The sequence below is a fragment of the Notechis scutatus genome, chromosome 2 (assembly GCF_049901735.1).
Source record: "Notechis scutatus isolate UNSWTSFEM ecotype Mainland chromosome 2, rNotScu1.2, whole genome shotgun sequence".
NCBI classification, from domain to species: Eukaryota; Metazoa; Chordata; class Lepidosauria; order Squamata; family Elapidae; genus Notechis; species Notechis scutatus.
The window spans coordinates 211119270-211145555 of NC_142010.1; the positions used below are offsets into that span (position 1 = coordinate 211119270).

General features: G+C 36.6%; 2 protein-coding genes across 2 annotated transcripts in view; both read right to left on the bottom strand.

The window, feature by feature from the left end:
- Positions 1-14442: 14442 nt before the first annotated feature.
- On the bottom strand, positions 14443-21716 carry MINAR2 (membrane integral NOTCH2 associated receptor 2). The gene is made up of 3 exons (XM_026671101.2): positions 21456-21716; positions 16920-17162; positions 14443-14750 (listed from the first exon to the last, which is right to left on the bottom strand). The coding sequence occupies exons 1-3, from the start codon at positions 21618-21620 to the stop codon at positions 14574-14576; spliced, it is 585 nt and encodes a 194-aa protein (XP_026526886.1). The 5' UTR covers positions 21621-21716; the 3' UTR covers positions 14443-14573.
- A 3025-nt stretch (positions 21717-24741) lies between these two features.
- ADAMTS19 (ADAM metallopeptidase with thrombospondin type 1 motif 19) overlaps positions 24742-26286 on the bottom strand; it is a 99262-nt gene continuing 97717 nt past the window's right edge. Inside the window, exon 23 of the mRNA XM_026673965.2 lies at positions 24742-26277. Coding sequence (XP_026529750.2) covers positions 26126-26277 — 152 coding nt within the window. The 3' untranslated portion in view covers positions 24742-26125. The remainder of the gene's footprint in view (positions 26278-26286) is intronic.

Consider the following 26286-nt stretch of genomic DNA (forward strand, 5'->3'; position numbering starts at 1 on the left):
GTGGCTGGAGGCTAAAGCAGTCGGGGATGGGTTGGGGGAATTGGGTATGGCTAGTGTCATGAAGAGACCAGGGGTGACGTGAGGGCACTCTTCCAGCACTTGAGAGACTGCCGCAGAGAAGAAGGGGGTCAATCTATTCTCCGAAGCACCAGAGGGCAGGACAAGAAGTAAGGTGGAAGATTATTAAAAAAGAAATCCAACCTAGAATTTCCTCACAGTGAGAACAATTAATCAGTGGAACAGCTTGCCTCCAAAAGTTGTGGGTGCTCTATCACTGGAGGTTTTCAAGAAGAAGTTGGGCAACTGTTTCTTCCGGAATGATGTAGGGTTTCCTGCTCAAGCAGGGGTTAGACTAGAAGACCTCAAAGGTCCCTTCCAACCTATTATTCTATGTCCTGTGTCTTGGTTCCCCAAGGTTGTGGGAGGATCTTTAAGTCCCCTTCCAAACAGGTGCTGCACAGAATGCAGAATTGTATTGTAACAGAATGTAGGCATGTAAGACAGGACTGGTAGGAAGTAGGAAAAAATACTTGCTTAAGTAGTAAGGCATTTTCCTTCTCAGCAACAGAAGAGGTAAAAGAGTGCAGGAAAGTCCCCCTTCCCATTAGCCCTTCGAGTTGCCTAGGTCAGAAAACAACGCTGCAGGGGAAAAAAATCAAGATCAGCTAACAGACTCTGGCAGGTTTGATTGATTTTTCTTTCTGCCCCTCTTACACCCCAATTAGTTAAGAAGGAATCATGCTAAGCCTCTTCCTAATGCTCTCTCCTTTCCCAGGGCTTAAGGGAGACTTCTGCACATTTAATTTTTCTACCAGTTTTTGAATATTGGAATTCTATAGTAAAGCCTTCTCCATGGCTTAACAGATAACAGATAATCAGAATGGGAAGGAACCTTATAGGTCATCTAGTCCAACCCCCCGCCCAAGCGGGAGACCCTACACCATTTCTGACAAATGGCAGTTCTTGAAGGTCTCAAGTGATGGCGCTCTCACAACTTCCAAGGCAAGGTGTTCCATTGGTTGGTTGTTCTCACTGTCAGAAAGTTTCTCCTTATTTCCAGGTTAAATCTCTCCTTGTTCAGTTTCCATCCATTATTCCTTGTCTGGCCTACAGGCACTTTAGAAAATAGCTTGACCCCTTCCTCTCTGTGGCAGCCCCTCAAATATTGGAAGACTGCTATCATGTCTCCCTGGTCCTTCTCTTTACTAGACTAGCCAAGACCAGTTCCTGCAACCGTTTGTTGTATGTTTTAGTCTCCAGTCCCCCAATCATCCTGGTTGCTCTTCTCTGCACTTTTTCTAGAATCTCAACATCTTTTTTACAAAGTGGTGACCAAAACTGGATGCAGTACTCTAGGCTCTAGGGACTCTTTCTCAAGTTTCACTAAAATGGTCTTCCTTCCTGAAACCAATAAAGCAATTTGTTTTGCAAAGCCCAATTGTTTTTATTTGGGCTTGTAGCCAAAGGTTAATGTTTTCATTTCTCACACTTGGAAGGCCGGTGTCCCCAGCTTTCAATTTCACCCATGCTATCAGGGAACCATCTGGCAATGACAGTACAGCAGGTTTAGCCTTTTGTCAGAATTCACTCTGACAAATTAGGAAAGATGGCAAAGGGGTCTTCAACTTTCTGATGCTGTGAGTGTCTTCGCAGGCCTGGAGGCTTCGCAGGTCTGGGGCTTTTAAAAAGTCACCTCTCTAATGACACTTGCCATCTCTTCCAGCCTTTCAAATCAATCCCAGTTATGGAGAAATATCAGGTCCAGAAAGACACTGGTCTTTCTTTACCTGCCAGGAAACCAAAAGTTTGAAAAAGTTGGTTCATTCTCTTCATCTGTCTCCTCGTCCAGCCAGAAAATTAGCTCCTGGAGTTGTAAAAGCTGGGTAGACAAATTCAAAGAGATGACCAGAAGCAAATTTTCATGGCAGCAGAACAGCTCCTTCCTACTTGACTCCATGGTCCTATATTGAAACCTGGGTCTAGTGCTCTTTTAAAAGCATACTGAGGCCAAGTTTAAAAATAGCCTCAGTCTGATTGGCATATTGAGGATTTGCGCAATGAAGGGCACAGAGAGCAAGCTCATCCATGTTAGGGATACACACCCTAGCAGAACGTGCAACGGCAGTCAAGCAGACAGAGAGTGTGTGTGAGATAAAGCGTTGTTGTAGCTTTACAATCAGTAAGACAGATACACTGTGCAATTAAATAGTTTTTATTCCAGCAAGAGTTATAGCATAGTCAAAGCAGTCCATATGTCATACACTAAGTTCAGACAGTCCGAGGGTTATTCAGGTTGCAAAGTCCAGTGTAGAAAATAGGTCGTTCAACTCACAAACAATCAGTCCAATGATGTATCTCTTTTGCAGTCAGAGATATGGAGCAAAATCAAACCTTCTTTTCTTCTCTCAGCAAACGCACCCAGTAATCACCATCAATCCTTCTCTGTCAGCATTCCAGTAAAAGCCAGCAAACAGTGCTCCCTCTTATGGCGATTTACAACCGCACCCAAAATACTTGGCTTACAGTTTAAAGTGACACACACATTTAAACTAACTAACATATATTATATTTAGCCAAACTAAGTTAGGTAACCAATGTTATCCCTAACAATCCATCCCACCCATCTTCTGAGCTTGGAAACATCCAACCCAGCAGCTGACAGGGAACAGGAATATTGGGCCATGAAACAATGGAAAGAGAGCTGTCTCTCTCCTACTTTCTTTCATAATGTATGGTTGCTGCCATTAATTAACTTCTCTTCAGGCTGATCAAGGACTCTGAGTCAGGATCAGCTCCAGACATGGCATATGAGGGGAACCTCTGCCATTCAAGGCAAAATAACCAGTGTTGGCTGGGGAATTCTGGGCATTGAAGTTCAGGAATCTTGCCAAAGTTGAGATCCACTGGCCTAAACTGTTTAATAATGTCACAATGATCCCATTCCTAGGATCAGCAACAGAAGGATCAATGAAGCATATCAGATTGTATCTATAGGAAAGCTGTCATGGCTTATTGCCTGCTTAAAAGAAGAATCAATATTTGAAAACTGGAGAAGCTAAGGCTTACAGCTGCTTCGGTATGAATTAGACATGAGACAATATCATGACTTGGTGATAAGTTGGGCAGCCTTTAAAAAAAAAGGTTGCTGGGATATGTTTGTGCTATTGGGCTATTGTTAGGTGCTAGTGAGAAAAGACTGAAAAGCTACCAGAAAGTAAAAAGGCATGAAGAGCTCTAACAATAAAATATGATTGGAGGATTGCTGAAAGCAGCAAAACCAAACATAAGCTCTGACTTGGAAACATGAATATTAGAATTGTCTATTCGTTGGCACATTCATACGATAATCTAGACCAGGGTGTCCAACCTTGGCAACTTTAAGCCTGGAGGACTTCAACTCCCAGAATGCCCCAGCCAGCTTTGCAAAGCTGGCTGGGGCATTCTGGGAGTTGAAGTCCTCCAGGCTTAAAGTTGCCAAGGTTGGACACCCCTGATCTAGACAATGGGAAACATAATATTGATTTCATGCTGCTTTTATTGCCAAGGCATTCCATAGATTTTCTTTCCAGGTTTTGAAAGAGGGCTGGGTTTTGAAAGGTTTTGGAAGAGGGCTGGGAAAGTCAAGTTCAAGTGTCCCATTTATAGCACATTTCACCATAGCCCTGCCACTATCTCTCAGCCATGAAAGGAGAGTTCCCATGTATTATTCTACCTTAAACTCTCAATGTACTGATTGGATATAAACACAATCACTACAGAATTCAGTGCAGAAGGCTAATTATCAGGATTCACTGAAAAGAGAGGAGCTGTAACCCAATTCTAGTGTTGATATGCTCCTTGGGCTACTAGTACATCGTCATTAACATAATGCCCTTGCTTATACCTTTTTTTTAAAAGTAGCCACAAATTACAGAGAATAAAGGGGTAGTGACATCCAGAACATATAACAAGGATATCAAAATCATAGCATGCATTCAATGACATTATTGTACAGATGCCAGAATGTACAGAATGAAGTACTTTGTGTCACATGGTCTGGCAGTACATCCCTTTCAGAATTTATGTTTACCTAGCATAAAATAATGTCATTTGAATTTGGATTATAGCACTAGTAGCTATTCATAGTCTAAGAGCTTACCTTGGATGTTAGAACAGAATGACAGCTCTACTTGAATAGATGGAGCTGTGCCCTCTGATAAATGCTTTGTTTTGTACAAGCCACCCATCTTAATTAGCTTTGTATCATTTGAAAGAAGTAAGGCTAAAGCATATTTTAAGAGAAAAGGCAGAGTACTTACTTAGGTAGTCTTTAAAAACCACAATAAACTCTGCCAGGAAGCTTGTTGCAACTTGAATTTTCCTTGCACATTTATTTGCATGTATTTTAGATTCTCAGAACAGTAATGGACAGATCAAGAGTAACGGCACCACCTTGTGAAGTAACATTGTGTTTGCAAGAGATGTTTTCTGGATGCAGATGGGCCAGTGTGCTATAATTCAGTCCTTTTTGTTTAGGAAGTTTTAAAAGAAAAAGGCATTGTATTACTATGTTTTATGAAGTTAGACAGGAAATCTAAATTAGAGTGCCTGAAGACATTAACTGGTATTTGTTGTTTCTTTGCAAAAATGGCAAATTAGCCAACACAGATTAAGGAAAACATTAACAAGCTTTTAGGAATGGGATTTCTTCCAAGAGATCTCTCTCTAGCAGTAATATAAAAACTCCTGCTGGGAGATTCCTTGGCAAGGATACCTGAAATGAATCAAGCACTCCATACAAATGGAATTTTTGGGGAACAAACAAACAGGATTGCCAAAAACCAGTTCTATCTTTATTCACCTGTTGTAATGCACTCTTGTACATTTCTTCATATCCCAGCTTATATTTTTGCCTGCTTTTTCTGACTTAACATTATTATTAACAAACATTTTAAATGCTTTGTGCTCAATGTATTGCATCAGGTCTCAGTAAATGTTACAGGCAAAAAGATTCAGTCTTCTCTCTCTGCCTCAAATTACCTTCTAACTTTGACCATTAGCAACATACACATTTATTTTGTTGATGAATGCTTAAGCCAAGGATTAATTTCAGGCAAGGTATCATGAAATAACATTTTAGGCACAGATTCAGTTCTGCATTTTATATATATATGCTAAAGAAAATTTTTAAAAAATCAGGAGAAAGAACTCTAGGGTGGAAAGTTAATTTACAGACTACTATCAAATTGAAGATAGTTATGGAGAGCTGTCAATGAAGCCACACCATGTTTCATGAAGTTCATTAGTACATAGCACCTACATTTGACTTGAGACAATGATGTTGTTTTTCATATCCCCTAGAAATACAAGGTGTTCGCTAGAATTTTCTCCAGGAGAAGTGGCAAAGAACAACACGCAGGAATAATTAGATGCAAATTGAAAAGAAAAGCTGCTACTCAAACTCAGGTATTGTTAATGGTGTTGTAGAGTCAACCAAGCTTAACATCTGATCAAATTATTTTGTAGCTTCTGTAATATGAACAAATAATAATATGAAAAGGACTCTTCTAAAAGCTATTATTACAATAGATGCATGCATACTCGGAAAGCAGTGTGAAGATTTCCCATTAAGAGAAAATTATGATAATTAAAAATAGGTAGTCTTTGACTTGTGACCATAACTTAGCTCAGAATTATGGTTGTATGTCATAGTGGTTGTTAAACAAGGAAGCCACATGTTCATCTCATTAAATGACCACAAGCCTGGCTGTCCCTGTTGCAGTCATAAGCAGCCATGTGGATCATTGATTTCTTGAGATCAGGGAGGCCTGGGCCAAGCCTAAATTGCAGCACCTCCATAGCTCACAAGGAGAAGTAGCTGATCTATTGTAAATCCGAGAATTGCAGCTACTTCCCCAATATGGCATCCATTTCCAGGATGGCACTACATGTGGCTTCTGTATAGGAAGATTGCATAGTGCATTGGCTGCTTTCCTTTGGCAAAGGTGATCTTTGGAAATGTAAGTGGAGTGAGGCAGTGGAAGCCCAATAAGGTAGGAAACAAACCAAGGCCAGGGGTACATAGCTGGGGGGGTGGAGTTGGCCAAAGGACCCACAAGATGGGAGAAAGGCAGGTGAGAGCAACAGCCTTGAGCTGGACATAAGGCTAGGTGGATTGCCAAGCACTCAGGTTTTTTCAGGCCCTAACTTTGGGTACAGGTCATTCGTCTCTTCATTCAGCACTGTCATACTTTCAAATGATTGTTAAACCAATGGTCATAACTTGAAAACTATTTGTTCATGAGCAGAACCATTGTAGACTATGTTCACTGTAGATGGGTGATCGGTTTAAATATTCATTTCAGATTATTCAAATATTTAATTTTCAGAACATGTTAATATTTTCCTGATCTCTTTGTTTTGCACCGTAGCCTAAGCTATTTTGTTTCAGAAAATACTACAGTACTTTCAGGTCCAGATCAAAACAGGGCTTCAAAAATCTAACCACTAGATGGCAATAAAGAACTTTCTTATTTCTTTTCAGGACTTCTTGGTACAAGCTGATTTAAAGGCAATCCCTTTGAATTACTGCAACCGCTATATGTAAGGAAGTATTGATAAAATTAATTTTAAAATCCTACTACTAGAAATTCATAGTAGATTAAAAACAAAGCTCTAATCATTATGCAAAATTAAGCTTTATCCATATTTACTGATGAAATTTACTTTTGAATTCAAAGTGAGATTTTATAGCATGTTCTTTTTCCCCCGTGGATGTTCGTAAAACAGGTAGGGCATGTAGTGTATTAGATAATTGTTATTGATGGATTAAGCATGCTAGGATTGTTACTTAGCTATCTTGGGCTACCCTTGTATGATATAATAATCCTCAGAGATTCCACTGACTAGTGTTTTGTTTTGTTTTTTGCTATGCAAGAAGACACAACCTTGTGATGACTGAGGCATCAAGAAAAGAGAAGCAAAATATTAAAAAAATTGATAATAATTAAATAATGCTTTAAGATATTGTCTGATCTAGAATTCTGAAAAGCATTTAAAAGGGAAGAGGTTTTATATTTAAGAAAGGGCCTGCAATTGCTATCTCCAAAGAATATTAGAGATGCTATTGTCACTATTAGTTAAAAGGAAATGTGAATAAACTTACAATATAATGAAAACAAAAAAATATTGTAGTAATATTAACTCTGCTTTCATCGTGGTACCACTTCTAACCCAGCAAGTTAATACAGGTTTGGGGTGGGGGAAACCTCCAGAAAATGCAACAAAATGGGATATGTTCAATAAGAAAGCAAGCTATTTGTTAAAGATCAGCAAGTAAAAACATTACTTTTAAAAAAATACATTAACACATCCGGCAAGTGAAGGATTTAATAATTGATGTGAAACAGGGATAGCTAACCTGGAAATCTGTAGCATAAATGGGAAAATCAAGCCATCCATATTGGCCATTGGCCATATTTTATCAATATAATTGGATGCTGCCTCTCCTATGTTGGTTATAACACAATATCCATTTAAGTAGCATTTCAGAGATACTAATTTAAAGCCATCAAAAATACAACTGAAATATTATACCACAGGAAAAAACAAACCTATTGGAATAACAATTTTATGTAAAATTCTGTATAATAATCAGTGAGCTTTGCTGTGAAACAGATCATGATTCAGATTGTAATTGAATGAAGAAGCTTCAGTTGGATTTGAATTTCATCAAACTCCTGGATGCTGTATTTCCTAACCCAAAACAACTAAACGTATGCTGAAACGATATTGAATGATGTTTAGCCTAGTATATTTCAGCATACTGAAGCACATCTCAAAGGTGAAATAACTTTACAGGAAAATGTGACCTAAAGTTTTGCAAAACTCAGCAAGTTGCATAGGACATTTATTTAGTGGCAGAAACTGAACTTAATTAGATAAAAGCTGAATGCATTATTTCAAATATTTATTGGAATCCATAGGTTACATCTATGTTTCAGTAGACACAAACAATGAAACTCACATTATTTTAATTCACTCTTACAAGCTAACAACTGGCAAAAAACACCAACGATGACAAATCAAGCAGTTATGAATATCCCAAGGCCACCAGTTATGTGACACCCACAATCATTTTTAGAGTTCATTTACTATTATAGCAGATTTCTTCCAACTTTATTTACCACATCATCACCTTGGACACTTTTCTATAAGCGGGAAGGACATGGCAGTGGATAAAACAGTGTGAATAAGCTTTCAGACAATCAAAAAAGGTGATATCACATTTACACCAGTGAAAATGGCGTGTGATTTGTGGTGACAAATGACATCACACATTATGAAGGACAGCAGTGAGTACCTAATAACCTCTGCATCACAGTCCTTCTCTGCTGCAATTAAGAATTATGCACAAAAAAACATAGAACACCTGTGTGCTTGCTTTCCAGGAATTAAACGTAAGAGCCGTGGTGGCACAGTGGTTATAATGCAGTATTGAAGGCTAATTCTGCTCATATTGCCAGGAGTTCAATTCCTTCAATCCTGACTGGTTCAAGGTTGACTCAGCCTTCCATCCTTCTGAGGTCAATAAAATGAGGACCCAAATTATTGGGAGCAATATCAGTGGTGGGATTCAATTTTTTTTACTACTGGTTCTGTGGGCGTGGCTTGGTGGGCATGGTGTGGCTTGGTGGGTGTGGCTTGGTGGGCATGGCAGGGGAAGGATATGCAAAATCCCCATTCCCTCCTCACTCTGAGGGAAGGTTACTGAAAAATCCCATTCCCTCCCCATCCCACTAACCTGCTTTCCAGCTCTGTTCTTCTTTGCAGGGCAACAAAAGAATACCCAGCCGATCACCTGGTACTCGGGAGGCAGAGAATAGATGGGGACGGGGCAAGTCAGAGGTGGTATTTGCCAGTTCTCCAAACTATTCAAAATTTCTGCTACTGATTCTCCAGAACTGGTCAGAACGTGCTGAATACCACCTCTGAGCAATATGCTGACTCTGTAAACCACTTAGACAACATATATAGAGCTGTAAAGTAATATAGAATGGTGTATAAGTCTAAATGCTGTTTCTATTGCTATTTGAATCAGTACTTATAGGGAAGGGGTTGATTCTTACCATTTGCTCATAAGCCTCCAGTGCTAATGTTTACTTTAAAAAAAGGGATAATAGCTGCTTGAATACAGCATTGGGGTTTATTCTCTGGAGGACATGGTACAAATAAGAGTTAAAAGGACACATAATCATGCAAATCTGAAAATTTTACTATTGGGTGGGGGTTCCTTTGATGTGCATTCAGAGATTGAGAGTTTTCCCATCACAGCTGAGATAATTTAAGGAAAAACTCTACGTGATCTGACACTATTTCAAGTCTACATAGCAATCCAGATGTCATGGGAATATATTGAAAAAAGAATCAGGATGTGGAGTTATACCATTACTATATTAAATTTAAACTTGACAGAGTTGAATTATGTGCAGATTGAAAGTCATCAGGCTATCTAAGGTGAAGGTGTTGGTAAAGATGATGGCATTAGCTTGCAGTCTTGTTTATTGAGCAATAAATTAAACAGCTTTGTGTTGTTCATCTTGCCAGGAATGTCCAAATGAACCCAGAACCAATATCACCTAACCTATGGGGATGGCAGCATTGTTGTGGAAAAGAAGTCACGTCGCCTTTGCAGAACCACTCGTGGCTGCAACCTTTTTTTTAAAGGTGGTAGATACAGGATCAGAATGCCCATGGGGTTTTTTGTGACTACCACAGTGCCATATCATACAACTGCAAATGAATTGACTGAATGTTTTAGGGTGCTCTCCACTATCTGGAAAAAATGTCACATTGCATCAAAAGCTTGCACGTGCTCAATTTATAAAAAGTACACACAAAACAAATGGGATACCAGTAATGTAATTTGTAGGTATAACTTTGAAGCAATGAGAAGCAAAGTCCAAGACATTCAGTTAAAACACATTGAGCTGAAAAATGACACATTTATTACCTGAAGAGACTGGAAAACAGAAAGAAGTTGCAACCAATGTGATTATAGTCACAATAGTAATTCCTAATTTATGATAGTATTTTCACCCAAGGAAAACACTCAACTGATGGTTGCTTCACAATCACAAGTGTAGACAGATACATGAAACATTCCTGTTCCTGATGATAGAAGTTATACCATATATATATTTTTTAAAAATCACGAAAAGCCTAGATTTGGATAAAGCTTTATGTTTTGTGTGCTAATTATTTTATCTAAGCCAATCATCATCATCAACATCATCATCATGTACTTTGATTATCTGCGGTGGTCAGTAATCCTTGACTTACAACCACAATCAGGACTAGAAAATTCGCTGTTAAGTAATGTGGTTACTAATAGCATCATATGACCGCACCCAATTTTATGACCGCACCCAATTTTTTCAGTCATGGTCATTATGCTAACCACCATGGTCATAAAGTGAGACTTCATGTGATTGTGACTTGTGACCTTCCCTGCTGGCTTCCCCATTGGCTTTACTTGTTGGAAGCCTGCTGGGAAGGTTGCAAATGGTGATCATGTGACTGTAAAATGCTGCAACAGTCATAAATGCAAATTGGAATCACGATCAATGAGAGAACCAGTTGTAAGCCACTTTTCAATGCTGTTGTAACTTTGAAACTCGTTGTTTAATGAACGGTCATAAATCCAGAAACTGACATATGTAAATAGACAGGCATATGTAGAACCAACGTATGTAATTCACTGGAGTTAGCCTTTCTAATAGGGTCAATAAAGCAAGCAACAGAAAACATTTTTCCTGGCTTAATTGTTAAGTAGAAAAAAGCAATCTTTTATATTTTCCTAATCATCTACAAAACTGGACTGGAGGATAAAACCAGGGGTGGAATTCTACCAGTTCGCACCTATTCGCTAGAACCGGTTTTAACATTCTAAGCAGTTCGGAGAACTGGTTGTTAGAAGAAATTACTGGCCTAATCCTGTAAGGAAGGCAGCAAGGAAACATTCTGGTGTTGCTTACAGAAACTGCCTCTCCATTAACCCTTATTATATTCTTGGCAGGACTAGACTTCCTGTCTCAGGAATGTCTCTGGAATTTTTTTCCCCTCCTTTGCTGGTACTTTGCTTGTGTGGAGTGACCATTCAAAGTTACAATGGCACTGAAAAAAGTGACTTAGGACCATTTTTCACACTTACAACTATTGCAGCATCACCACAGTCATGAGAGGCCAGGTGAGGAGATGCGTGCCTTGATGTGAGTGATATTGAGTTGGCCACCCAATAACATGACCAGCCAATAACATGACCACCAACCCATGTCCACCCAGTCACATGACCACCAAGCCATGCCCACCACCTAAGCCATGCCCACAGAACGAGTTGTTAAAAATTTGAATCCCACCCCTGGATAAAACATATGAAGAAAGATTGCAGGAATTGAGTAGGTCTAGTATAATGAAAAGAAGGACTAGGGGGTGACATGATAGCAGTGTTCCAATATCTAAGGGTCTTCCACAAGGAGGGGGCAGTCAACCTATTCTCCAAAGAACCTGAAGGCACGATAAGAAGCAGAGTGGAAACTAATCAAGCAAAGAACCAACCTAGAACCAAAGAGAAATTTCCTGACAGAACAATTGATCAGTGGAATCACTAGCCTTCGGAAGTTATGAATGCTCCAACACTGGAAATTTTTAAGAAGAGATTGGACAATCATTTGTCAGAAATGGTATAGGGTTTCCTGCTTGAGCAGGGTTGGAATACCTCCAGGGTCTCTTCTAAATCTTGTTATTCTGTTAAAACATGAATGTTTTAGGAAAGACTACTCAGAATTGCAATATAATAATGTCACCAGGTGGCAGCAAATAATGGAAATCCAATTCCAAAAAGTCAGTTTTCACTAGATGGCAGCAATGCAAACGACTTCAAGTTAGAGGTTTAAAGGTGAAAAAGACTATCCCAACTCAAACACAACCTACTTCTCCTCCCCCTCTCTTTCTCCTCTCACATACACAAAGCTTGGTTAAGAAAGGCTCATTATTGGCTGCATTCCTGGAAAATACAATATTTTTGTTTTAGGTCTCCACCCATCAACTTTAGTTATGTACGTAAATAAATTTCTTTTTAATATTTCCTGTTGTTCATGTTAAAAAAATGTAGCAAGGAGCAGAATAATAGTGAAGAGTATGTTCAGCTTTTGTAGGAATGCAAGTTAATGTTCAACAGAATTCAGTTATTATAAGTTGCAATGCAATTTCTACACCATTATGCAAATTATTGTTCCCATGCTTTATTCAATTAATTAACTGTAAACTATTTTTTACTTTCCTTGCATTCAAATCTATTCCAAATTCTGATGTGAAATTCTGATTCTATTTCATCTATGTTGCTTCTGCTTTATCAGAATCTAGTAGAAAACAAGTAGTAGAAGGCTCAGGAGGACTTGGTGACAATAGATTTTGAGACTTTGTCAATATTTTCCTTTAAAGATGTGTCCTTGTAAATCAAAGCCTAATCTTTGGTGTTCTCACACAACACAAAGTCTGTCAGAGGCTAGAACCACAAGAAATGCTTAAAGCCAAAGTGGTTTTATGTTCTAAAATCCTGGCCCAACTCAGTGGAAACACAGGAGAACTGAAATTTTTATAGGTGGAAACATTGCTGCTGTCCTGGGCTCATTTCCACATATTCATATGTTCACCAAAATACATCAGACTAAATGATTTTGTCTCAAAATCCACATCTAACATTTGAATATACTCATTTAGAGTTGTATTAGTGGTTCCAATATACATGCAATTAGACTATAAGGGTAGATGAGTAAATAATCTATGGTAAAAGAAGCTAATTAGCCTATATATATTTTTGACATGATTTGCATTGTTAGAAGAAAGTTCTAGGTTTAAATCTAGGCCGGGTCAAATAAAGAATACACAGGACAAGTTGCATGGAGTAGAGGTAGAGTTTACTTAACAGCATAATTGCAGTATAACTTTCAAAAGGTAGGCTATGTTACCCAATCAGAATGCTGAGAGTAGTGTAGTGGGCTTTGATCGTGTAGATGTGTTAATTGAGGTGGTTTGCCCTGAGGATGTATGCAGTCCAATGAGGAAAATCATCTCTTGCCCTGAGAGCTGTGTTGATCTTTTCTAGGTGTGGAATTTTATGAAAGGTCTGGCATTAGAGATCTGGCATCAGAGAACAGTATTGTGATTAGGAGATTTCCACACCTTTGAAGGGATTTTGCTTTGTGATTGATTTGTCAGTATCTTCTGGCTTCTTGGGAATGCACTTTGTCAATTTCAGCTGACATAGGATGAAAAGTTTTTAAGCAATTATTATAACTTTGCAGATGGATTAGGGAAGTTTTTAAGTTCTAATGGTACAATTCCTTGACTTTTAACAGTACCTTATCGCAATTGTGTATTATTTTGTGTATTTCTAGTCCCCAATTTTCAGGTACCTTTCTGATAAAATCCACCTATGCAGTACATTAAGGGATTTTAAAGCAGATGTGAACCAAACCTGTGAGACATAAATCTTTCTTTTCTGATCTCATCAAAGTAAATATCTTCAAAAATATAGACAAATTTAGTCAGAATTTCTAAAGTGCCGGAAAATCATCATGACACAGAAAAAATAAATTATTAGAATGGTTTGCTTAAAATGTAAACAACCAAAATGATATGTATTGCATTTTTGAATATGCACCTCTCTTTTCTAATAATAATTTTGGTGCCCAATGAAACTGATAGGCAGATAAAGGAGCTAAAAAAAGTTTTTCTGTATTTAGTATATACAGTAAATACGTAGTTTTAGGATTCACGGATGACAAGTTATACCAATGAACACAACCTAGTTGCCTCCAAAGTTCATAATTCTTTCAGTAGCTATCAGCCAAGATAATAAATAAACTTACAAATGTCAATAAAAGAAACCTATCAGTTGCAGAGGGAATACCATACATACATACATACATACATACATACATACAGTGTGTGTGTGTTTATGTGTGTGTGCATACATATACATACATTTGGAGATAGGAAGGCAGGGAAGGAGATAGAGAAGAGGCACTAGGAATTATTTATTAAATTCTACATGAAACTTACAGAACACAGTAAGTTTTAATCCATGGTTTATTTTTCAAAATGTGCATCACATTACGATTCAAGGCAATGTGTGAATCAGACCAATACCTTTAAAGTCATATGACAAGTAGGCATTTTACATTTGCAGTATAGTTTCAATTCCAAAGTACTTCTAAAGAAAGTTTGTACTATGTGTTACGCTGTTTCATTAACCAATGTTTTCCTCAATGTAAGGTTAAAGCCACCATCACTTGTTGATTTTAGTTTGCTGTGCTGTAGGAGATTTTATAGACCATTGTTTAAGAGCAAATTAGAAAATTGGACCCAGATCACGTTTGTTGCATTTAGTTCCTTCTGAAACCATGGGAATTAAATTAAAGCAAGTCTGACTTATTTAATTGATCTTAATAGTAGTAACAATTTAATCAAAGAAATGCAAAAGAAAAAAGAAAGGATTGTGCAATAAACTTTTGATAGCTGGATTTGGCTCATCAGATCAAAATGATGCAAGCTGCTACAGCAGCCATCACAATACCAGCTAGCAATACAAGGAGCAAGATAAGACAGTGTCTAGATCGTTTTCCTTCTCTCTCCTTCTTTTTCAACAAGGTATCGTATCCTGGAGTGTAAATATCTTCCATCCAGTACTGTAAATCATTTGGATTTTCCTACAAGAAAGTTAATTTGAGTTTTCTTATGCATAGACCATAACTGGATATAATTGAGCATACTTAGCAATAAATCGTCTCTCTTTCTAATACATATGGTAACTGGATTTAGCCATGGGCATAAAATTAGACTGTCTCCCTGCCTCAGATGGGGCGGGTGGGTGAATAACCTTTTGGTATTTATATCCTACCCTGTTTGGATAATCTATGTTTAACTTTTCCCATCCATGAACAATATAGCCTAGGTTGCAATGCTCTTAATGGTGACCCCCTCTTTTTTTTACATACACATCTCTTTTAATTTCTATCTTCAGTAAATAGGTTAATGGAGCTATTACACTGTTTTTTGTTTAAAAAAGAGAATGAAAAAAAATCATACTGAATTGTGATGGCATTACTTTGAGGGGCTGGACTTCCACAGGGAGAAAGGAATAAACTGATATCACACGTACTTTGTATGCGCATGCATTTCATGATACAACTGACATGGATGAAGAATTTGTATCTTTTGCACAATAATAACATCATAACTTAGTTATGTAATCATGCCTTCTACTGGATGCACATGGGGGGGACGGGACTATACAAATGAAAGAAGAGCTGAAAAAATGCTGGAATTAATCAGACATGGATTGCTAACCCTGAGTTAGACGAACAAGTATATTTATCAGATGTACTGATGATATCATTTAATTGGTAATGAATCATCTGCAAACAAGGAACCAGCTCAGAGAGCACAAAGGACAATTCAATTCTATGCTATGTATATTCTCTTCTATTGGAATATTTTATCCATCCAAAAGAAGTACAGGACGGATATTCTATTAATTTCTTATTGATTTGCAAAACACTGAAACAATGAAACACCTAGTCTGAGCTTAGGTGCTCCCACATGAGTTAGAACAATTAAAACAAAAGAATTAAATATATTGCAAGGGTTTCTTTCTTTGCTTTTGCTTCATATAGAGAAGCTCCTTTTATAGAAGGAATTCTTCCTTTTTTCTTGTTTTTCCTTTTTAATGGTACAAGAAAACAAGATCTAAGGAAATTTAAAATCTTGGAAAAAAATACAAATTGTCTGGCTGATAAAGTCTCTTTCTTTTCCAAAGCTCAAAACATTTTAAGGAAGAAATAAAACACACTTTTCTTAGGAAAAAAATTCATAAGAACTTATTTGGTTTACTATTAATATTGTACCTAGGGAAATCATACAACTTCCTGCTTGATGACACCAGCATAGAACAAAGCCACATGTCCGTTGATCCATTTTGAAGAAATCTGGTGATTTGAATTGATTTCCATCATGTTCTCAAAAATTGCATCAATTTTGGAAGCATTTGCAAAAACTGGGGGAAAGATTACACTATTGTTTCAATCTATTTTTCTCTCCACATTCCTACATAAAAGCATTGCATTCTTAAAGCTGATCATTTTCACTAGCTTATAATGTGCGAGACAATAAAAGGGAAAATTATCACACAATGGTAGTCAAAAATATATTTAAGGACACAGAGAAGTATGTGTGATTTCATTTCTATTTGTTTACATTTAATTAACATAACAATTAATAAATTGATATGATTTCTTTTTCCTTCTTCTGTTCAATCATGTCTGATTCTTGGAGTGCCTGCAGGTTTCCTGGCAAGGTTTTTCAGTAGTAGTTTATCATTTCCTTTGTTCAAGGTCACCCAGCTGGCTTTGTGCCTAACGTGAGAATAGAATTTACAATCTCCCAGTTTCTAGCCTGATGCCTTAACCATTACACCAAACTGGCTCTAAATGTAAACAAATGGAAAATAATCACAAACACTGCTTTCTGCTCTTAAACACATACTTTAAGTATTGTTGTAAGTAAATACTAAATAAACTGTCAAGAAGTTAGCAGTAATGCTATATTTTTCAGGTTACTAATGATGAAGACCAGTGTCTTATCAACATACTCTTACTTCCTGACATCTTACAAAGCCATGTGGAGAAATGCTATTTCCTTTGACAGATCCTTTGATGTGAAAGATAGGCCATCTTGTCTAACCTTTTGACCTCCAGAAGGACAAATGGATAGTATATCCTATTCCCAAGCCTATCATTTTGCTTTGCTCTTCTCTTTTATTCATTACTTATTATGCATAAAAGTCCATATTATTGTTTCTGCAGTAGTGGGAATTGTACCTTTAGATAGTAAGGCAGGCTAGAGTTGGAATGCCTATCATAATCTTGGATTGTCCATGATGGGTTATGTTTCCTTTTTTCCGAACAATCATTGGCAAGGGCCCCATCATAGAGGGGGTTGCTTTTGATGGTTGATTTCAAAGTGACAGGCGTAACATGCTTTCCAAGAGTTCTGTCAATCATTGCTGGGTGAAGCGGGGCCAGATGCCAAACAGGCTGTTCGTGGATGTTTTTCTTTTCTCTCTAGAAAACACATACAATAAAAGAGGGCTATTATTCAGCTCCCTAAAGATCAACCTTATGCTCAGGATGTAGTCTGAGAGAAATTACTTCTGAGAAATGATCAGTCGGTGGCATTGAAAAGATATTGTTGCAAAAAAAAAAATTACCACTGTTTTCTCCTTGTAATTCGGTCAAACAATTGGACAAATGTGAATGACTCTTTAATAAGAGGAAAGCTTTGTGTATGATAAAACAATCACTCAGGATATTCAGATTAAAACTGAAGACATGATGAAGACATGATGCAGAACAAATACTTTAAAGCACCAATTAGTAGCTATGTCTGAAGTAGATATTTTAAGAGGTGCTCCACAAAGCATATTAGCAGGAACAGAGTTCCCTTCATTTTACAATGCTTGTGCACAGTCATCCTCCCAGTGAACTCAGTGTGGCTGCCCAAATGGTTTGAGGAACTTCTTAGATTCACCAATATTTATGTCATGCACAGTTTGATACATAATATGCTATCAAGGATTTCCATATCTCCATGATGATTGTGTATCTCTTAACTCACCTTTTTTTCTAAACAAAAACGCTTTAAGCACCATTCCGCAATAGATCCGGTCAAAGTCCACAGGTATTTTAGTAGCCCTTTCTGCAATTCTTTCTGTAGACCCTCACATCCCAAATTGAATACAGCCTAGGGAGATCTCCTTTGCATCCCTGAAAGTGGCCCTATAAGAAGGAGACTCAAGTGACAATCTTCTTGGAATTGGCAGCCAAATAATGGAATGCCAATGCATTTCTCCCAGATCAGTTTGGCTTTATTTCAGTGCCAAGTGAAGCAGATTGTACTAAACCTTTTATATCTCAATGATATAAAACTGTATTTATAGTGGTCAAATCAGCAGGACTAGTCTCTATAGTTTTCTTGATAGCAGTTTTGGAAATGGTTTGTTTCTTCTTAAGGCTAAGAGGGCTGGCCCAAAGTCACCCACTTGGCTTTTTTTAAAGGAAGGACTAGAACTCAGTCTCACAGATTCTAGTCTGATGGTCTAACCCAGGGGTCTCCAAACTTGACAACTTGAAGACTTGTCCACAAGTCCACAAGTCTTAAAGCTGCCAAGTTTGGAGACCCCTGGTCTAACCACTATACTAAATGGGCAATCTCAATATTTATTTGAATATTTATCTATTTATTAATAAAAATTTACAGTTGCACATCACAAAAAGCAATATGTGCCCACCTGTGTCTTTGTGTATAATTTAAAAATGTGTTCATAGGCAAATTTAACAGTAATCAGATAAATGGGGACTGGAGACTAAAACATACGAAGAATGGTTACAGGAACTTGGCTTGGCTAGTCTAGTAAAGAGGAGACATGATAGCTATCTTCCAATATTTGAGGGGCTGCCACAGGGAGGAAGGGGTCAATCTATTTTCTAAAGCTCCTGTAAGCCAGACAAGGAATAATGGATGGAAACTGAACAAGGAGAGATTTTACCTGGAAATAAGGAGAAACTTTCTGACAATGAGAACAATCAATCAATGGAACACCTTGCCTTCGGAAGTTGTGGGAGTGCCATCACTTGAGAATTTCAAGAAGAGATTGGATTGCCATTAGTCAGAAATGGTGTAGGGTCTCCCGCTTGGGCGGGGGGGTTGGACTAGATGACCTACAAGGTCCCTTCCAACTCTGATTATCTGTTATCTGTTTTCTCGTTTTCCTTTTTAGATTATATCCTGCTTTTTATCTAAAAGCTCTGGGTTCATAACACTCCCAGTTTCATTAATAATACTGACCTGCTTTGTTATTCATTTATTCATTCATTGGATTGGATTCACCGTTTTTCAGGAACTCAAGACAGTGTACAAAGTGTTGTCTCCTTTTATTTTTTTGCCACATTAACAAACCCATGAGGCTGGTTGTGCTGACAAATAGTTTGACTGGCTGAGTCTGGACTGGATCTTGTGATTCCCTGTTCCTAGTTTCATCTCTTTTTAGAGGTGCAGTCACCCATATATGGTGTGGTATTTCAAATACAGTTGCACCGTGTATGTGAATAAAGCCAATGCAATAACACCATTTTGCCCAGTAAAACTAGGATGTTATCATTTGCTGGAGAACTTTGCCTTTTTTTTTTATCTCAAACATCTGTATAGCATTTGTTCTGAGAAATCTTTAATTATTTTTGCATGTTAAATGTGCATTGGAGTAATTTCAACTATGGTTCAGGGCCCGAGGTTATAAACAATAACTCTTTTGTTGGAATACTTACATTTAAATTGTGGGAAATTGATTTGTCCAAAACATTCAAAGATCTTTGGAAACTCTATAATTAAGAATAAACTTGTTCCAAACTAATCACTATATCTTAGTATAATATTAACAATGTTTTTTTATTATTAGATCTTCAACTTCTAAGTGCTATTTATGTAAGTATAGTTGGATAAGATGAAATACTTGGGTACATATGGTTTTGCATAGCACTTAAAGAAAACTCAGCTAACTTTAGTATTATTTGTGGATTATTTTATTTTACTCTCTGAAAACTGGCAGAGTAAGATAAAAAATTATTGGTAAAAACATTTTGGTTTAAAATGGAAGTTATTTAACAGATTGATAAATACTTTACTTCGACTTCTATAGAGAATAGACTAAACTTCTAGATGAAAAACAAATAAGCACACATGGATATATTAAGCTGAATGAAGTGTTTGTGACATCCTGATAACCCCACATATACAATTTATGTGAGGCACTGAGTTTTTAAAAGCAACTTTTTTTTTCAAAAACAAATTCATAGGCAGAAATCCTAGTTTACCGTCAAGATTTAATGAACCCCAGGACCTGGATCATTATTCACATCCTTTTCTATACAAAACACACTGGAATCCTTAACCTCATTTGTCCTTAAATTAGCATATTGTTCATTCTTGATCATTTGTCCTACATATGTCATACAATACATCGTGTTTAATACCAGAAGTTGCAATATTATTAGTTTTATTTTTAATAGTAAAAAAAGATTTTAAAATAATTTAGGCTAAAATTCCAAGCTTATTTACTTTGAAGTAAATCCTGATGAAATCAGTGAACCCCATTACTGATATATATTTGAAGATAAAGTGAAGGTGGTGGAAGTACATTCAGATTTACAAGATTCTCTAACTATAGTGGTTACAATAAAAGTAGTAGCCTAAATAGCATTAGTTTTTTAATCTGGTCTATTTTATTGGGCTGATATTTATACAGTATAGGTGCTTAGTAGTGTTTTTTTCTATTTTTTTTTTAATGATTAGGGTAATACCTTTAATAGGCCAACTTAAGTTCATGAACAATATGCAATCGTTCAAGAGCTCTTCATCAAACACAATATTACGAAAAGTAGATGGGAGGTATTATGATAGGAAAAATAGACAAAAAAGAAATTATTAACTCTGCCTCTTGAGATAAAACATAGCAACAAATTACTATTACAATATTAGGCATTATGGGATACTGAAATATTCAGACTGTAGGCAGGATTGCTGGAATAAAAACAAGCAAACAAATAACTCTAGATTCCTTTGTATTCAAGATTTCATTAAAAAAGTAACATCCAGCTATTTGTTTAGGTCTTTAAAAAACTCAGCTTAAGTCAAAAGAATAGAAGCTGTACCTCTGCTCTTGGATAAGATCCATGAAATATGGCAAGTAAAGACAAGATCCCAACATACTTAAGTGGAAAGTATCACTTCATATGTGTACTTGAGGATTTTTCATTATAAGAAAATGTTTAAGTTGTTTTTGATGGCCCTTAGTACATAACAAGAGATCTTTTGTTCATCTGATTTATGTACAGGATTCAGTAGTGAGCCAAGTATTAAAATAACAAAAGATCACAATAGTGATCACACAATTCAAGTGAGACAGCTAAACAATACCATCACAAAACTCTATGCTTTGGCCCAACCTTCTTCCCTATCATTTTACCACTACTTATTTAAAATACTTCTTCACCCAAAATAATAACCCTGTCAGGGTGAAAATGGAGGGGGGGGGGAGAAGAGAATTTATTATTATTTTGTAGCAACTGAGGAACAGAACACTTCCTCACTTTTAGCTGTTTCCCTTAGATCAAATATAAACTGTTGTGTGACACTATTGCCTTGCATATATTCTCTTACTGAACTCTTGTCAAAAGCACAAAAGCAATGCTGAGAAAAAGAAAGGTGCGCAATAATTGCCAAAGGTTTGGAAACTCTGCTTGTCTGACTACAGTGCCTCATTATGTCAAATTAGAACCAAGTCTGGAACTTAACCTACTTACCTGTGAATAGACTCGATTGTGCCACTTCTGTTCTTCAGGAAAAGGTTCTGCTGGAAAGTTTGCCAACCAGGTTTGTAAAAAGGCTGATGTTTTTGCTAAGGACTTCACTTCTAGCTGAAGGAATTTATCAGGGCTGTTGTTATTCGGCAATGCAGAGAAATCCATCTTTCTCCCTTACCTTTTAGCGTAACCTCTTCTCAGCAGCTAGTTTTGCTTTCAATAATTAATTACGTGAACAAAGATAGGGCATTTCTGGTACTTGAAATTGTAACTGGCCTTCTTGGATGCCAAGCATTTTGTAATGCCTGCGCAAATTGCAAGGAAAGCTATGAAGGGGCCTGTCAAATGTGGTTATTAGTACCTGTGTGCATGATTTGAAACTATGGCAATAGTACCCTTATGTAGCATTTTAGGATTTAAAAATGTAAGAAAACTCAACGCAGCCAATTTAAGCAGGAAAGAGGAATTTTCTGTACCAAGCAGGAGGGAACACTTTGATTTGCAGCATGATTTTGATGTAATCCAGATTGCAAACTGACATGGCATATGACCTTTTATAAGATGGAAGCTAAATAACTCTCAAAAGAGTGTTTCTTATTAGAACTAATATGGCTTTGGGAGAGGAGGACGAATCATAGACAAATGCACTGCACCATCTAATTAAATGCAACAACACATTGCCAGATTCTACTGGGAAAAAAGTTTTAACATTTATATGATTAAGTTACATAACAGGCATTTGGTGATCTTTTTCATGTTGCTTTCAACATATGCTTACAGATGGTCAGTCACCTTTCCTTTTCCATGATTTTTCTAAGCATCACACTGTTCTGATCACTGAGTTGCAACATAAGACAGCTGCAGTGAGAACACAAAATAGATTAAATTTTTATATTTATATTCCTTATTTTAGGTTTTTCTTTTACATGGAGTTAACTTTTGTGTGGCTAACTGCTTTTTCATAATCAGGAGCAGAATTAAAATAATTCCACACAATATAAGATAGCCTAATGCTGTCTGTTCCTTCCCACAGACAAAAGCACATACAGTAAACTCCATTCAGTAGTCAGCAAAGTTATAGGCTTATTCATGCATAATTTGTTTAAACCTGCTGTTATGTTATGAGTATGAATGTCCTGAATATTCCTTTTAGTGGTTGTGAATGCTTAGTTGCTGAGTTCTTCTTGAAGCTAAAACAAATCTTCATTAGAATTTAATAAACAAACAAACAAATGGTTGATCTGGCCCCAAAAGGAAACCAGTAATTAATGCTTCCCCTTGGTAGAGATTAAAACAAAAGTTTGTCTTTGGGGGTTGCGGGGATGATTTGATGATCTAAGGGCCGCTCCCTTCTCTCATGGGTCATCTTGCACGCATATAAAAATACCCATTATTTTGATATCATTGGCACTTTCTCACATTAGAAAAAATAAATAAATAATGACATAAGTTGTAGCTACCTGAGAGACACTTATCTCTAGTTACACTACAGATTTCTTTGGTTAAACATTGCTATTTACCCTGGAAATACAACATCTCTGTTGCAGTACCTGGCCTATAGAACAAGCTTCCCTCTGAAATCCAGGTAGCTTCCAACCTGCTGCTGTTTTGGAGGGCTTTGAAGACCTGGCTCTTTGTTTATGGCTTTGGTTAGGATAGGTGGAGCCTCTTTCAAGGTTGCTATGATGTTTTGTAGTATGTTTGTTTGTAAACCACCCAAGAGTCATTGGAGTTGAGTAGTATAATACATAAACAAATAAAATATTTAGACATTAAAGTTTTATAGGACATGAGACAAACGTAGCTTAGGATCAGTTTTCCTTGCAGCAGCATCTATAATCCTTTCGTTACCTGCACCAACCATGGTACCAACATGTCTCTGTGACATTTTTCTGCCACGCAATGTCTTCATTTCATCCCATGTCATGAACAAGAAAGGATCAAGACAACTTTAACTGTATTCACAATACACAATATTATTCTCTCATGTGGGTTGGTTTTCGAACATTTGGTCACTGACATCACCTAAATTCTACTGAAGATATTGCCTAGCCTGGTAACGAAATGTTCAAAAACTAACTCACAAGCTTGGAGAACGAACCTCCACCCTCATCCTTTACCCAAGCTACAGATATTAACCAATATCGCAAATATTTTCTCTACTAAGCTGACAGCATTCAATAATAACTATAGTGTAAATAAAATTTGCTAGATTTTGGCCATCTAATATATCAGAATTGAAGTCAGGAGATGGGCTTAATGAATTTATTACCAAATTCTGACTGATGTGAGCATGCAATCTTTTTGCCTCTGGTCCCCAGGCAGTGTTGCAGCTACCATCCTGATATGGTTTTCCTAGAACCATATATAGCAGTGAATGAAACATGAAGACAATTACTTGGGAGTAGGGTAGCTGAAACAAAAGTGAAATTGTGTAATAGCCTGAAGCAGTACAATGTTGAAATGATGGGACCAACCTCTTATTCCAAAATGAACCCCTGAACAGAACAACATGGAGGAATCTAGCAGTTGCCATATGTTACCTATATGAAAGAAAGGCAATGATATATTTTAAAGAATACTGGGCCATGTAACTCAGCTCTTTTCATGACTTGGATACGTTTATGTTTGTTTTATTCAATTTGAGTTATTACAAAATGGGGTGCAGGAAGAAGGGAAAGAATCTAAAGATATAAAAATCCTACTACCAAATTTGCCACATTTTTATGGTAGTGTTGTGATTGGGAGAGTCTTATTTTCCTATCAGCTGGTGACATGATTAAGGAGAAAAGCATAGCAGGAAGAATCAATCATTGTTTTGTGTATCAGGCTCTGTACACTCACAACCAAGACAGAATTACTGATGAGAGATGCAGAGATGAGATATGCAGATATAGGGAGGGTATTTATCAGCAATGGAGGCACATATTTCATGCTGCTTAGTTTTCAGTTCATCTAAATATCAGTGAATAGCACTTTAATACAATAATAGAGAAAAATCTTACATACACATGGCTGGAAAGTAAAAATATCTATAGTTCTTCAATCATTATTTCAGGTCAATTCTGGAATTAATTTTGTGTCTGAATCACTAATATAACTCAAAATTATGCAGCTTCTGCTGTTCAGTGTCTGCTTTGTTTTCTCCCTGTCCTGATTTTATTATGAACAGAAAACAGATATTAAGGAATAAGAAATGGTATATAAATGGAATATATATATATATATATATATATATATATATATATATATATATATATATATATATATATATATATATACACACACATCTCTATACTTATTGAAAATATAAAAATCAAGTGATTGATGTACAAAATTTCATAAGGAAAGTGTTTTCTTCACATTTCACAAAATTGTAAAAGTGTATTTTTAATAACTTTTTAATGAAGCAATTTATCACAGAAGTATTTTCTAAGCTTTTTTTTAAACCTGAAAATGTAGCCCAATTCATCTTAAGCATTAGGTTTCTTCCACTGGTAAAAGAAATTTCCAAGAAATTACATGTGAACATTGCAGGTTAGCCACCGGCCTTTTGCTTGGTATACTTAAAAGCAAATGACATGTTAAAACAGCACAGACTTCTTTCAAAAGTTGTTCCAAGGTTTAGAAAGGTGTTTCTCTACTTTACATAAAGAAGTGCAACAGAGATTCAGTGTAAATGTTTACAGTGTTTAACTGCTTCAATACTTGTGTTCAAGTATATGTTCACATGATTAAATTGCCTACTTTGCCATGTTTGTCTAATTCTGATATAAAAATTTATAAATTACAGTAGATAATTTTCTGTAGAATATTTTGAAGGGCACACAGAGCTCTTACCAACTTAAGATGTTCCAACAATCTCCAGAGTGCATTCAAACAGAAAATATACAAAATGATACAGAGGGTTGATGAAAATTACCCACAACTTCCTAGAATTCATTCTTGTGATTATTTTGGTGGAACAAAGATGAAAATGTAGCGTAGGAAACTGACTATATTCATGGATGCGCTGAGTCAAGTGTTACATTTGCTACATAAATACATTTCCAAGAACAGTTCATGTTATATGTGGCCCTTTATAAAGTATGAATGGAGTTCCAAAACCTGTTGCAAAACTTCTGGAGTCAATCTGACTCTGAGCACCAAAATATAAACAAAATAAAAATAAAGATGACTTCATTTCCATATACAGTACAGAAAAACTATTCATCTAAATAGAAAATAAACTCACGGTAGTATGATAGTTTATTATCCAATACAGTAAGCAATTTAGTAGGCTTAAGTGCCTTTGATTTCAAGTGAACAAGACTAGCAAACTTATCTATCTGTAGTACTGCACTACTTATTTCTCTTTTGAATAGTAAGGATGCCAAAATAGTTGCTTACCTTATTGAATATAAACATTTAAAATAGTATTTTTTAGAAAAAGTCTCATAAATGTATCCAAAATAATTCATATAAAATTTAATTATGGAAACTCTGATCATAAAATCCAAACAAAAGCTATTTAACCTTTTTCTTTTTAAAAAAATGTCTTCGCGGGCAAAAATAAATTACTTTGATTAAATTATATGTAATCTGATATATTTGGCTTGAAGAAGTGTGTGTGAATTTATAAATAATGTGATTGTGAAAAGCCGAGAGCCCACGAGCCTGCCTGCTACGGGTCAACTCCTCTGCTGCATCTTCTGTGCATAAAAGTCCCTGCATGTTTCACAGCAACGTTGATACCATCTCATGTCCTGACACAGGTTCTTCTCTCGTATCACTCTGCAATATACAGTCCATTGGTCTCCAAGACACTTGAACGTTAGGGCAGCTGTGAAAT

Excerpts from the sequence above, each read along its gene's own strand:
- MINAR2 (XM_026671101.2), bottom strand. The coding sequence starts at position 21,620 with ATGGATTTCTCTGCATTGCCGAATAACAACAGCCCTGATAAATTCCTT. Across the intron at positions 17,163-21,455 it reads ACAATCGAGTCTATTCACAG|AGAGAAAAGAAAAACATCCA; the intron begins GTAAGTAGGTTA and ends TGTGTTTTCTAG. Across the intron at positions 14,751-16,919 it reads GCCTGCCTTACTATCTAAAG|GAAAATCCAAATGATTTACA; the intron begins GTACAATTCCCA and ends ACTTTCTTGTAG.